Below are 15,571 nucleotides of genomic sequence, written 5' to 3'. Positions count from 1 at the left end.
TTTTGTTTAGCTTTTTATAGAGTCTGCTCCTTTTTAAAAAATCCTAATATACTCCATTCGGGTAGTTAATTGAATCAATTCCCTAATGAAATCCTGAACTTCTCATTCATGCTAATTGAAAACTCTATTTACTGATATATTCGCCTTTTGTCCAGCATTTTTCTTTTGTTTTTCCTTTTTCTTTTTCTTCTTCCCAGTTTTATATTCTGCCTTCCCCTTCTCCCCAAAATGTCTTAATCATGAAAGAGTAATTAGAATGAAAAAAACCAAAATTGTTCTCCGGCCCCACTCAGGATATCTCTTGGTGCTCGTATCATCCTTCAAGAGGGGAGTTTCACTGTTGGAGTACTAGACTGCACTGTGTAGATGTAGGGTCGGCTTTCCTAGGTCATAAAAGCAGCTTTTCCTGACAGTGAATGATCACCTTTAAGGCTCACATTTCTTATTGAAACTGTCACTTCAATCAGCCTTCCAAATTCTCTGCCTGACAAAAACACTTTCCAAAGGCAACTCTCAGCAACTTCCTCTCTTTTCCATCTGGGGGGGGGTCTTTGGAGGACTTGCCTCCCACTGGAGAAGTTTTGTCCTGCTCCTGAAGATTAAAGGAGGTTTCGGGAAATGGGATCTGTAGGAAGGAAAAGAGGGCACTTCGGTCTGGACAATGCTTTTACTGCCTTTGCTCTTCATGAAGAACCTGCAAGAGATTGCATCTTGCTTTTGCTTCAGCTACCTTGAGGCTGGGGGAGTGGGGGATGGACAACTCCTCACTATCATGCTTGGCATCCTCAATTGAGGACTGAAGCTTCTCTCCAAATCCTTATGTAGCTGCCTAGGCTTCTCTTAGCAGCTCCTCCAATATATTCTCCTCTACGATGATGAGGTTCCATGAAACCTCTGCATGTGCCACTTCCTCTTGTATATAGATCTTAGTATTTGAACCACTTACCTCCCTTTATTCTGGTCTGCTCCATTCTATTCTTAATGCCATTCCTTAAGCATCTTAGAGCCTACAGCTTTTAGTTTTGATTTCATTTTGGTGTAGTTTAATGCTGTCCTATAGTTGCTTTGCAAAGGATTATCAATATAATAGGTATTGGTTGTGTTTGTAAACTGTCACTAGATTTAAAACAAAAGTAATAGCATGTGTTTGTTGTCATGACTGCTATATAGCCACTCATGGGAAGAACTTACAGGCAGCTCCAACTGTGCCTTGTTTAGCATGTTGTATCATGGACAGGAATTCAATCATTATTTCTCTCTGGCTTGTTTATCTCAGAACAAACCAGAGTCCCTGCCTTACACGACATGCTAAATAAACCATAGTTCACTAGTCATGTCCATTTATAGAGAAAGCCAATTACTATTTTTATGCTCACAACAGTTGTTAAAAAAATGAAGACTTAAAAGTGGAATTTCATTGATAACCGTTACTTTCATGTTAAATGATAGCATATTTTCAAAAAAGAAAATTATTGGAAAAGATACTGTAAGCTTGAAGATTTGGATTCATAATTTCTTTATTTTTATTTTGCCTTTATCATTTATACAAATAACTCAAGGCAGCGAACATATTCAACATTCCTTCCTTCCTCCTCCTATTTTCCCCACAACAATCCTGTAAGGTGGATTGGGCTGAGAGAGAGTGACTGGCCCAAAGTCACCCAGCTGGCTTTCATGGCTGAAGCGGAACTTGAACTCAAGAGTTTTATGCTTTCTACCCTACAGCCTTAACCACTAGGCAAAACTGGCTCTCCTGTTTTCAATTCATTTTGACAAGATCTACTGTGACATATCAATATTTTTAAGGAGTTAAAAACAAACCTAATAAAATCTTGTTGAAACTTGTATTTTAGTAGCATTTTGCAACCAGCATCTTATTTCATTGAAGACTCCCAAATAAGTGCCTGAACAGCAGGCTAGTAGTTTCTAAGAAATAATGAGTATGCAAAAGTGTATAAATGCAGTCAGCAAATAGAGAAAGCAAAGTTCCTTATTTATGGTATCATGGTTTTTATCTCGTATTAAAAAACAGTTAGCTTATTACAGTGTATTCCAGAGGTCTTCAAATTTGGCAGCTTTAAGACTTGTGGACTTCAACTCCCAGAATTGAAGTCCCAGCTATGCTGGCTGGGGAATTCTGGGAGTTGAAGTCCACAAGTCTTAAAGCTGCCAAGTTTGAAGACCTCTGGTCTAATCAAATACATGATGTTTTGACTTTTCTGAATATGATTCAATTACCTAATTGCACAATCACGTGTGTGTTTTAGGCTATTCTTAATGATAGGTTTACCTAGCTGTAAGTTGACTTACAGCTATTCATTTAATCACTGTTCTAAATTATAACAGTACTAAAAAAAAAAAGGTAGCTTAACAACTGGTTCTTCACACTTATCATTGTTGCAGCATCCCCACGGTTTTTGGGATCTTCGTGTGATCAAAATCCAGGGACTTGGCAACCAGCATGTATTCACAACAGCTGCAGCATCTGGGTTCATGGGATTGCCATTGGAAACCTACCTAGCTGGCTTCTGACAAGCAATCAATGGGGGAAACGGGATTCAATTAAGAACAACAGTGATTCGCTTAACAAACATAGCAAGAAATTGTAGTAAAACCAGATAAGCTCATTTAATCACCTTGCTTGGCAACAGAAATTCTGCTTCTAATTGTGATCATAAAATGAACATTACCTGCACGTTGTTTTAATATATGGTTTAAAACCAGTGGTGGGATTCAGCCAGTTTGCACCTATTCGGGAGAACCGGTTGTTAACTTTCTAAGCAGTTCAGATTGTTGGAAGAAATCTTATTTTGGTTTTTTCCACTTTACAGGGCTAATCCTGTAAGGAAGGCAGGAAGGAAACATTCTGGGGTTGATTCTAGTCTAATCTTTATTGCCCTGCTTATAGAAACTGCCTCTCTGGTTAACCCTTATTACATTGTAACAGCTAAGGCGAAGCACCCATCGACATGAGTGATATCGAGTTGGCCTTGCCCACACAGTCACATGACTACCAAGCCACGCCTACCCAGCTGGTCATTAGGACAGAAAACCAGTTGTTAAATTATTTGAATCCCACCACTGTTTAAAACCCATTACTGAATGAACCACAGTTGCTTGAATTCATGCAACGGAGCATTCCAAAATTAAATAAATTGTATTCTAGTCTGGTTTAAGACTAGAATATGAATAGAAATCCTTAAGCCACATGATGATTAAAGTTAATCAATGAGGTTGCAATTATATAATTCAATACAGGGCTAAATTTAGCAGCACCTATTTCAGAACAAAGAAGAATAGGGTAGCACTGTTTTTCTTTTTTTCTTCTGAGATTACAGTCCTTCATTTTTATTGAATTCTCCGTAATGATTCTGTTACAGGTATGTTCCTTTTGTAAAACAAAGGATAATATACATTCTTATAAGTAACCAAAACAAAACCCGAAAACAGAAGATAAACATCTGGTATTTAACCCATAGGTGCTTTTTTTCAAGAGGCAACTGGACTTTCTTTTTTTGTTTCTCTTTGAAGACGTTTCTCTTCTCATCCAAGCTTCTTCAGCTCTGACTGGATGGTGGGGAATGGATAGCACTTCCAGACAGCTGATCATTTTCATTCTTTTGGCTAGTCGTTAAGGCCACCTAGAGGTTTATCAGTGTCATCAAGGTGTCCTGAGGGCCCCACCATCCAGTCAGAGCTGAAGAAGCTTCTTGGATGAGAAGTGAAACGTCTTAAAAGAAAAACAAGAAAGTCCAGTTGCCTCTTGAAAAAAGCACCTTTGAGACAACCATGATCTGGATGACTAAGAATCTCCATAGACATCTGGCGTTTAATTTAATTCAAAACATTCAGCACAATATATTTTCTTATTTACAGAAGGAATCTTATAATATTATTTAGTTTGTGTTCCACTTTCAAATGGCAAGCAATTACTTACTCTAGATATAGTATTTATCTATACTATCCCTTTCATTTAATTTATTCACTTTAGTTATCACCCAACTCCACACTAAGCAGCATAGAGAATTAAAATGGTTGGTGAGTTTGGCAAACAGACTCCACATCCAGATTCCCAAACAAAACTTGAAGAGAATCCCAACCACATTGACCCCAAAGCCTGGGAGAATGCCAGATTTTTAGGCTTTCTTGAATCCCATCAAGGTAGAGGCCACACAGCATCAGGGCGAACCAAATCAGACAGCAGCCCCCATGACAGAGAAGGCATGCTTCTTGGGTGCTGGTAGATGACATGACTGCAGAGAGCACTGACCTACTGGCTTGTACTGAATAGGCAAGCAGCATGGAGAGAGACGGTCCCTCTGATAATCAAGTACTATGCCATAGAGAGTTTTATGAGTGAAAACCAGGATCTTCAATTGCACCTGGTGGTAGTACACTGAGCATACTGCTCAGAGTCACTTTGTACTGCAGATAGATGGCAAATAAATTTAATAATCACACAGACTGATTACAAGCAATAGCATGACAAAGTAGCAACAATGGTGGATTGGAAGATCCTGAAAAAATATCATTTTCCTGCAAGAGGGAATTGGTGGGATCATAAAGTAGAGGAAATAATTGAAAATGAAGAAGTGAAATTGCTCTGGGAGTTTAAAATTCAAATTCAAACCTACAGGAACCTGCCACACCCCAGACTTCACAATTGTTGAGAAGATAAGTGGATAATGGATGTGACAGGGTCTGGAAGCAGCAAAGTAGAAGAGAAAGAAATAGAGAAGATAACAAAATACAAAGACCTGCAAAGAGAAATAGAATAATTGTGGCAAAAGAGAACAAAGACAGTACCAATAGTAATAGGTGCCTTGAGTGCAATCCCAAAACAATTTCCCAAAACAACTCGAACACCATCTGAACGACATTGACAAAATCACTATTGGTCAATTGCAAAAGGCAGCTTCACTCGGAATAGCCTACAACCTGTGACAATACTTTTAACATCATCAAACACCCACACCTGCCTATGCCTAGCTCTTGGGAAGGGCTTGATAGATGGATAAAAATGCCCAATAAGTTTTAACATCTGGCTAACCATATTGTTAACCACCACAGCTTGTGAAGGAGGGGTATCACATGGGCATACTGAAGCATTACCATCCCGGCCTGCCCTATGGACGTGTATCTTTCCAAAACCATATGCTAATCTGATAATCGTAACAGTGTATTCATGTGGTCTTGTTTGTTTTAAAAAGTCACAGCACAAACTCATGCTATGTTGTAGGTATTTCTACTCAAAAACTTCTTCTTGACTGCATATCACTCCTGCATCCTCTTTGTGGGAACAATTGTGCTTTCCAATCTCTGCATGGGAGCATTCCAGGAGGGTCTTTTCATGTCCTATGCACTGAACATCATCAAGTAAAATAGAAAGTGAATGTCCCTCCCCAAACTCTGCTTTCTTGGTGGCCCGGATTACAAAAGCATAACCCAACTGGCGACAAACTACTGCAGCTGCTTTAGAAGTCCACAAATCATCACAAACCGTGCCCCACTTGCCATTGATAAAAATTTCAACCCTTCCTTGGTCTCTCCCTCTTGTGCTGCCATTCATGAGTCGGACTGCACCATTCTGTGGCTGTCGGGAAACACTGGAAGGCCTATTCTTCCTTCTTCGATATGGTCTCCTCCCAGGCCTTCCTCCTTTCCTGGGCTTTGAAGGTTTGGTTTTTGGTGCTATAGTAGTCATCTGCCATCTGTTCTGATTCCTAAGCAGAGTCAAGAGTTGTTCCATCCAGTCTGGAGTTGTGCCTTGTGAAGACTCTGTAGTTACTTTACTCCTTGCTGGGACTCTGGTTGTGGCTTTTATCTTAGGATCCTGTGCGGGCATTTTCACTATCATTTCTAGCAAAGAATAACAAAGACAAATATTTTTAACAGGTCCTTCAAACCATATTATCTGGTACAAAAACTGAACTGCTGATGGCAAGAGGAGAAGCTGCCTAACAGATTAAGGATTGCTGTCTTTCATAACCAGATGAAAAGTAAATGAAACTGGTCTGTAATTTATTTGAGATGGAGAGGGCTGGTTGGCTGGGGCGGAGAAAATGCATGCTTTACAGAGCAAGCCTGACCCTATTTCTGCTGTCTTAATTATTAAAAATTGGGAGGTGCTGGGTACTTGAATACAGAATTGCCCTTCTGTCCCTACCACAATGTCAATTCTGTTTTCAATGCAGTAGGAAGGGCTTTCCTGTTCTCTGGACTACCAAAAGTAGACCTTTTAAAGACAAAAAAAAATCATGATAACAAACTGGAGTTGCTCATGGTAATAGGCTGCATATGCCAAGCTGGCTTTAATGAAACTCTCTTATCAATTTTTGTACTGCATGTCCAATCTACCTTGTACTCAATCAGCTCACGTTCTTGAAAGCAAAAAGATTCGCTTTTTTTCATTAATCAGAATATTAGCTTCATTTCCTTGCATGAACAAATTGTTTAGCCCCAGAATTCCCCAAGGTTAATACTCAATAATATGTATCTCCATTACTCACTTTCCTTTGGAGCAAATTTAATGAGCCTGCCTTTCACTTTTACTGGCAACGGCTCAACATGGCATTTTCCAGGTGGTGCTCTCCTAATGAAAATAAGAGAAAAACATACAGAGTACCACAAACATAAATAACAGCAAATAACTTACATAAATGGCCAAGTAGTCATTGCTAATGGAGGAAATTCTCCGTTAGAAGTTCTGTGATAAGCAGTACTTATTGTAGATTCAACAAAAGGTTGACAGTTTAACTATGATGAAAAAGACTCAAACTCAGTAAATAAGGCCAAATTTTTCTTCACATCAGCATTTACATGTTTATGAGCAAAAATGTTCCAAGTCTTACCGTGATGTGTCAACTATTTTGTAAATGACTCCATTCGGAGCGGTGGCACTTGGTATTCTAGTTGACATGAAATAAAGTTCTCCTTTAGGAAACAACAAAAAAGACACAAATCGTTTATATCTATTCCTTTGGGTCCACTAGGCAAAGAAAGTAATCTGACATCACAAAAACCTTCAGAAGCCAAACTTTAAGGCAATACATAGAGATTTCTGACACATTACTCATATCTTTCCATTAAAATCAGGCAGACGCATGCCTGGACTTTGAATACACTGAGTTATCTGGTGAAGTTTGTGAATGGGGATCCACTAGGAAATCCCAGAACTATGGATTAAACTGAAGAGTTCAAATGAGACAATGATATATCACTTCTGTGTTGCTAACCAATAAAATTGCACGATTATATATAAGAATCAGTCCCAGTTCCAAGAGAATCTTTACTAATCTCTATTGCTTTTGATATAATCATGCCAATGGGATTTTCCTCAGCCACTCAATCATCTATTCTCCCAAGAATAATACAGACCTATTCCACATCACTTATAATTTCAAATTACACACCAACCTTCTCTAATTTTCTAATTTCTAATTCTCAAATTTTCCTGCAAAAAATTGGCCATTTAGCTGACATGCTAATATTCGTTCTTTAAAAATTAAAGGAATTACATATACTGTGTTTCCCCAAAAATAAGACCCAGTCTTATATTTTTTGGAGCCCCAAAAGATGCCTTGGGGCTTATTTTTGGGGAAACACAGGCAATGTGGTAAAACGAGAGACGGTGGGACAGATTGATGCCCGATTTAATGGAGGCAGGTGATTCTGACATGCTGCGGCACCAGCAGCAGGCAGAGATGCATCGGAATCACCTGCCTCCCCCCCTCCCTTTTGCTGCCAGTGCTGCCTTGCATCAGAATCACTTGCCTCTCCTCCTGCCTGTGCTTGGAGGGCTGGGCCGGTGGTCGCAGCGCTGGGACTCACCTGTGCTGCATGGGCTGTGGCTGCTTCCATACACCCGTCTGCCCCCATGTACTAATCGCCTCCTGTGCTGCCCCCACCTGCAGCTGATGAAGATCTTCACTAGGGCTTATTTTGGGGGTAGGGCTTATATTAGGAGCATGCTAAAAATCAGGGTAGGGCTTATTTTTCTGGTTGGGTCTTATTTTTGGGGAAAACAGTTTGTGTGTGTGTATCTAATCTTAAAAATGTCTATATCTGCACAGAAACCCAAAAGAATTAATTTGCTAGCAGGCTTGTTTTTTTGCCTGTGACATGTTTTCAAAATTTCAATTGTTCCTATGCCCAAAAGTTGAAAACTCATGTTTTGTGTTGGTCATTTGAACTCTATAATTCTATGTTTTCCGCATGCTTGAGAATATTAGCCACATATTTAAAGAATCCCGCTATTACCTGCCTCATCTTCAGCAAAAGAGATGATGTATTGATAATAGTTATTGATAAGTCCAGGAAACATACATGTTTGGCCTGTTCCCATGCATATTTCATTGTACTGCCACTCCCCAGTTTTGTGATTCTCTTTCAAGGACATGAGCCGCCTGAAAGATGAAAAGAGAAAAAAAAAACCTACATTAATTGGTATGAAAGAAATCAAGGAGAACAGTTTTTAACTATCCTACTCCAATTCAGAGTAATACATTAAAGCTAGCATCTTACTGGGCAAAGAGGGAACTAAATCAATCTCTTAGCCAGATTACTTTTCAGCTGAGGTATGATTAACATCATTTATTTGCATAAAGAACAAGGTAGAAATTAAAGTACAGCTAAAGTTAGACTTTAAAGATTAAGAATATAATGAATATTTAATTATTCATCTTAGAACGCTTCGCTTTCTAAGCCTTAACCTTATTAGTACCTAAACTGTAAATATTAGAACCTGAATTTAAAAACATAAAGGTTGGCAGTTGTTCACTTTAACAAGCACATATGTTGCACTATAGCACTTTTAAAATAGTTGCAGACAAATCCTATAAGTATGTATCAATTCTTATTAAATACAGGGAATCCTCACTTACCAATCACTTGACGTTAAGACTGTGCTGAAAAAGGAGATTTATTTCTTGTCCTGGAAGTTGTGGCCATTGCAGCATCCCTGCAGTCTTCTGATTTGAGTCATGGTGGTGCAGTGGTTAGAATGCAGTACTGCAGGCTAACTCACTGCTCATTCCATGAGTTCGATTCTGAGTGGCTCAAGGTTGACTTAGCCTTCCATCCTTCCAAGGTCAGAAAAATGAGAACCCAGATTGTTCGGGGCAATATGCTAACATCGTAAACTATCTAGAGAGGGCTGTAAAGCACTATGAAGCAGTATATAAGTCTAAGTGCTATTGCTATTTGAGCACTTGGTAACTAGCATGCATTTATTGTAGCTGTCACATGATCATTATTTGCTGTCATGAACCATGTTTCGGCTAGGATTCTGACTTCATTTCTGACAATGGTGGTCCAGCTGTGTCTTTGGATTGTCAGCCTCAGGAATCTTCAGCCTTGATTCATCTGAGGAGGTTGAGCAATCACAGGCATTTCCTGGTTAGCTGGAGCAGTTGGATTATGAGGTAAAATCCCCAAGCCCCAGGTCTCAACACATGAGTAGAGCAATGCTATTCAATGAACCACCCCACCAGAATATTAGGATAAATCCTGACTGCAGCCAGCTGCCTGCAGAAAGATTTGTAAAGATTATGTAGCTGCTTTGCCTTCAATCTTTGTTGGAAACAACTGTTTAGAATCTTAGCTTGTAATTCTTGTTCTTGTGTTTACTTGCTCTTGAATCCTTGACTATTGGACTGGCTGACTATTCCATTTGGCACTTTGACTTCTGGAATTGGATCATTCTATGGCTGCTTGAACTTATTCAGCCAAGATCTCTTTATACAGACCCTGATTTACGATCTTGTCTACTATTATCTGCATAACTCCTTAGCAACTATGTCTGTGTATGTCTGCAACCTGAGACAGAACATTTGCAACCTTCACAGTCTGTTTCTGAAAAGCAAAGCCAATGGGAAACTGGCAAGAAGTCACAAGTTTCAGCCATATGACATTGTGCTTAATGACCTGTAATGAATTGCTTCATGACTGCATCTGAAACTGACATCATAAGTTGGTGTGGTCAGAAGATGCTTCACTTTTGATCCACATCGCTTAGTGACAGAGTTGCCAGTCCCAATTGCAATTGGTAAGTGAGGACTACCTGATTCAGGTATAATTGTTTCTTTAAAGTTAACCATACATGAGACACATGACTATATAAATTATAAAGATCAACTAGATTTGGAATCCAATTAAATACTGCAAACATATCAAAATATTGCTATATATTTAACATTTATGATATCATAGCAATAGCATATAATGCTTTTTAAAATGAATATCCAGTTTCTGAACAGTGGCATTTTACTATGAGGCATTTAGCGGTACATTTTTATTAGTGGTTCACTAATCCAATTGTTAATATTTATAGACATGTACATTCATATAGCAGAGACATAACATGATGGACACATAAAGTGCAGTAGAACAGCAATGGATGGCATTCTGCTAAATGCCAGGAAGAAGCTTATCAGCAAAGCTTAAAGCCATCTTAAATACTGTAACACAGGATGCCATCTAATTAATAATTTACCTAATAGCTGGCCTACTGTCACTTACCCACTCATAAAATCACCAAATATGTAGAGCCCATTCAAGTTTGGAGACTCACAACCTCGATAGACATAACCTCCTGTAACTGATTTCCCCATTTTGTGGGGATAAGCATATATTGGAAGGACATCATCTGCAGAAGGAGAAAAGGTAGTATCATACATATAGTATGCAGAGGAACCATTTTTATAACCAAGTATAAACTTTTTATAGGTATCAGCTATAGAAGAGAACAAAATAATAATGAAAATATTTTCCCCCGTACATTATTTACTTCAGTTAGTCAAACCCCATAATTACCTAAAGAGGAATTGATGCAAAGTTTTTTGTCATAACAGCTGAATCCTTCTCTTGCTCTCCAGCCATAATTTCTCCCTTTCTCCACAATGTCAATTTCTTCAAATTTATTTTGTCCTACATCACCACAGAAAAGCCTCCCTTTCCCTTCCTTTGTATTGGGATCACCCCTATCAAAAGAACAACGCCACATATTCCTTGCCCCATAAGCATAGACTTCAGGTCGGGCTTTTGATTCATTGATGAAGGGATTGTCTGGAGGGATTTGATAAAGAGGTCCAACATCATTGTTTTCCACGCTGATTCTGAGTACTTTGCCTAGTAGTGCTGACCTGTTGAACACAAATAAAGAACTAGTAACAGTATTATTAGACAGCATCACCATCAGATCAGTGGTGAAATCCAAATTTTTTTACTACTGGTTCTGAAGGCATGGTGTGGCTTGTGGGCATGGCAGGGGAAGGATACTGCAAAATCTCCATTCCCACCCACTCCAGGGGAAAGATACTGCAAAATCCCCATTCTTTCCCCACTCCTGGGGAAGGATATTGCAAAATCTCCACTCCCATCCCACTCTAGGGCCAGCCAGAGGTGGTATTTGCTGGTTCTCCAAACTATTCAAAATTTCCACTACCAGTTCTCCGCACAAAATTTCCACTACCGGTTCTCCAGAACCTGCTGGATTTCACCCCTGCATCAGATGGATTCGTAACTGGCTGACCAACTGCATTCAATGTGTAGTCCTCAATGGAACTGCATCTACATGGAGGGAAGTATGTAGTGGGGTACCCCAAAGTTCTGTTTTAGGCCCAGTACTCTTCAACATCTTCATCAATGACTTGGATGAGGGGATAGATGGGGAACTCATCAAATTTGCAGATGATACCAAGCTACCAAGATATAGAAGAATCTTGACAGACTTGAACATTGGGCGCTATCTAACAAAATGAAATTCAATGGTTAAAAAAGTAAGGTTCTACATTTAGGCAAGAAAAACAAAATTTTATTTATTTATTTATTTATCTATCTATCTATCTATCTATCTATCTATCTATCTATCTATCTATCATCTATTTATTTATTTATTTATTTATTTATTTATTTATTTATTTATTTATTTATTATACACAGGTGCACAGGTACAGCATGTGTGGTACCTTGCTTAATAGTAGTAACTGTGAGATTCCTAGTGGACCATTTAAATATGAGCCAGCAGTGTGCAGCAGCTGCCAAAAAAGCCAACACAGTTCTAGGCTGCATAAACAGAGGGATAGAATCAAGATGACATGAAGTGTTAATACCACTTTATAATGCCTTGGTAAGGTCACACTTGGAATACTGCATCCAGTTTTGGTCACCACGATATAAAAAAGATTTTGAGACTCTAGAAAGAGTGCAGAGAAAAGCAACAAAGATTATTAGAGGATTGGAGGCTAAAACATACAAAGAATGGTTGCTGGAACTGGGTATGTCTAATTTGATGAAAAGAAGGACTAGGGGTGACACGATTGCAGTGTTCCGATATCTCAGGGGTTGCCACAAAGAAGAAGGAGTCAAGCTATTCTCCAAACACCTGAGGGTAGAACAAGAAGCAATGGGTGGAAACTAATCAAGGAGAGAAACAACTTAGAACTAAGGAGAAATTTCCTGACAGAACAATTAATCAGTGGAACAACTTGCCTCTAGAAGTTGTGAATGCTCGAACACTAGATGTTTTTAAGAAGAGATTGGATAACAACTTGTCTGAAGTAGTGTAGGGTTTCCTGCCTAAGCAGGGGGTTGGACTTAGAAGACCTCCAAGGTCCCTCCCAACTCTCTTATTCTGTTACTTTTTAAAATGGAATTTCCCTTACAAGATAGAAAGAGTTGCATTCCTTTATACAAAACATTTAGATTCTTCCTAATCTTCACTTCATAAAACTTTTCCCATTCTTGTTCAAGATTTTCAGAAGAAATGCGGTTAAAAAAAGTTTGGGATAGAGGGGTGCTTATCACTTAGTTGTATTATTTAAGTTGCATTTTCAATCTCTAGATAAATCAGGGATTGGCATTTTTGGTAACTCAAGGGGCACAATTCACATTTTTTGAAGCAGCAACTTTGCAAACTATAGCGTCTGGTATTTGATCTGAGGCAGAAATAAACCACGGGGAATAAATTCTTCTAACAGAACATAATACACGCATTAGTAAAGATATTCTTTATTTTCTAAGAAATGGAAGTTTAAAATGAATGATGCTTACTTCTCAGCCTCTCCTGGCTATCTTACAAAAAGGGCAAAGAAAAAGTACAAAACTTCCCCGGTGAAGATCTGAAATTATATCTCCTTCATTAAATATTGTGAGAAGGCGAAGAGGAAGAGAAAAACATTTCAGAACTAAGGCAAGAGAATATTTTTGTGGGTGTAAATGTGTGCCTTTAAGACAATAATGACTCCTGGTGACCGCCTGGACTAATCCCTGCAATTTTCTTGGCAAGGGTTTTCAGAAGTGGTTTGCCATTGCCTCCTTCCTGAGGCTGAGAGAAAGTGACTGGCTGAAAATCACCCAGCTGGGTGTGTGAAAGACTGAATTGATAGTTAAGAGCTAAAAATTATCATTGACCATTGACTGAATTATCCAAGTACTAGCAAGACAAATTCAATTTGGAGCATTAGCAAATTCAGTATTTTGATTTTAAATATAACGTACCTTAGGCACAATATGTTTTGAACTTCTTTTGGGAAACCTACAGGGTGTAATCTATTTGTGTGCTCATAAATCTGCTTCCGTTTTTCGATGTAACAATAAGGACAGTGAAATAACTCACTAAGCATTTCTTGATAAATTTCTACGCCGCTTGGAAAATCATTAAAAATGTAGCAGCATCTAAGTCTAAGTATCAGCTTCTATGCCTGGTATTTGGAACTAAACCTTTTGGGAGAATGTGGAGGAAGATTTGTTCAACTGTTATTGCAATTGCCAATACCTGCAAAAAATATTTGAATCATGAAATACTAGAAATTGTGACATTAAGGACACAGATCCATGGCCTTAAACCAAACTAAATTATTTGAACATAATTTATTTGAAATTGGTCAATAAACTTTAGTTTAGATTTAAGTTAATTCCTATTAAAAATTATAGGACTTAGATGCACCCAACCTATTCTTGCCATCGTGGAAAATATGAGGTCAGTAACAGCCAACACTGATTTGATGGTACATAACAACCAACCAACCCTTGATATAACCTTATATTTTTTTGTAATGTATACCAAGTTCCAATCTACAAAAACAATAAAATATATTCCAGTATTGAGCCTACTTTCAAATCTATAAATGAAAACGTAAATTTCCCCCCCCTCTTTTACGAAGTTGGTAAATTTAAAATCCTACTTGTTTTGAGCGTTTCCATATGTCCCAAAAGGATCACCACCCATTCCTCCATCTCCTGTGAAGATATAAAGATAGCCATCATCTCCAAACAGCAGTTCTCCTCCATTGTGATTGGAAGCTGGCTCTTCTATCTCCAGAATTATCCTGAGAGTATAAAGGAAAAAAGCAGAAATCTTATACAAGTAATACAGTGAAACTTCAAGAAAACCAAGTTTTCAAAACTGCCTAACTGTCTGAATTTACGTAATTTAAATCAAGTATACCCATATTTGTACATTCCTACTTTGAGCTTGGTGCAAATTAATCCAGTGTTGGTTTTTGTTTTATTTCATTAAAGACATAAACCAGACCAAATTCTTGCAAAAATAAAAGAAGGTGTAATAAATTTTCTGAAATAGTTATTTTGTTAAAACAGTTTTTATTTGGTTTATATGTGGCTACCAAATTATAAAGATTCAAAGAAGCTTCACATTTAAAACAAACAATCAGAATGCAGAAGGCATAAAAATGAATAATAATATGGGGAAGTTCATTAAAAAATACTTCAGTCATCAATATCACATGGCTATAATATAATAATAAAATAATAATAGGATAATAAAGGATAATAAAACAATAAAATAAAACTGCTGGCCTGCTCTTCAATGCCTTTCAAAAGCAGATCATGGAAGTGTCCAAACAGGCTCTGGCTAAGAAGATTTAAACAATAGTGATGGGAAATGTTATATATTCCACACATACTGTATGAAGTAATATTTTGTTCTCAGAGAACAATGAAACACTTCAGACTTTAGGCTAAATACATACTACCAATTGTATACAGTTAATTAGGACTAATTCTCATTGGAATCAATGTTACTTAGTTCTGAAGAGATATATAGAATTTAACTTAATTTTAATGCCTGTTCCACCCCCTCCCCGATTTAAGCATTCCCTAAGACTATATACTCAATGCTAGAAACATGAGCATAAACTGCATAGCATCTGTTCTACACAGTGAGTATTTGCCATGTGGATATACAGACAACATAAACTGAAATGTTCTGTTGAAGTGTACTGTCCAGTCCTGGATTAGTCACTTCGAATATTTGCAAGTGACAGCTTTGCTATTATTTAAATATTAAGAAAGCAAGTTAATACTTGTCTACATGGCTAAACTTTGGGCAGTAAATTGATTGATGGGCCTTCCAACAAACAAAAATATTGAATTGTTCCAGGTTATGTAGAGAGTGTAATCTCCCTTCAGCAATGGCTTAAAGTGAAAATAAAATTGTGCCACTTCTTTCAGTACAGTTAGAATACTCAAGATTATAATACAGTTCTTGATGCCAAGGAACAGCTAGCTGGATCAGAGAAATACTGGAAGAATTTATGGAAGTCAATACAGT

The 15,571-nt window shown here is 37.9% G+C and overlaps 1 protein-coding gene across 1 annotated transcript in view; it reads right to left on the bottom strand.

The window, feature by feature from the left end:
• Nucleotides 1–4,187: 4,187 nt before the first annotated feature.
• Nucleotides 4,188–15,571, bottom strand: part of HHIPL1 (HHIP like 1) — a 20,065-nt gene continuing 8,681 nt past the window's right edge. Inside the window, exons 3-9 of the mRNA XM_070931555.1 lie at nucleotides 14,184–14,327; nucleotides 10,813–11,141; nucleotides 10,519–10,645; nucleotides 8,260–8,405; nucleotides 6,852–6,933; nucleotides 6,510–6,592; nucleotides 4,188–5,859 (exon numbers count right to left, since the gene is read on the bottom strand). Of these exons, the coding sequence (XP_070787656.1) occupies nucleotides 5,246–5,859; nucleotides 6,510–6,592; nucleotides 6,852–6,933; nucleotides 8,260–8,405; nucleotides 10,519–10,645; nucleotides 10,813–11,141; nucleotides 14,184–14,327 (1,525 nt within the window). The 3' untranslated portion in view covers nucleotides 4,188–5,245. The remainder of the gene's footprint in view (nucleotides 5,860–6,509; nucleotides 6,593–6,851; nucleotides 6,934–8,259; nucleotides 8,406–10,518; nucleotides 10,646–10,812; nucleotides 11,142–14,183; nucleotides 14,328–15,571) is intronic.

Source organism: Pituophis catenifer, unplaced genomic scaffold (genome assembly GCF_029215685.1).
Source record: "Pituophis catenifer annectens isolate HBS135680 unplaced genomic scaffold, rPitCat1.0.hap2 SCAF_1, whole genome shotgun sequence".
NCBI lineage: Eukaryota > Metazoa > Chordata > Lepidosauria > Squamata > Colubridae > Pituophis > Pituophis catenifer.
This window is presented reverse-complemented; position numbering and strand designations above follow the sequence as displayed.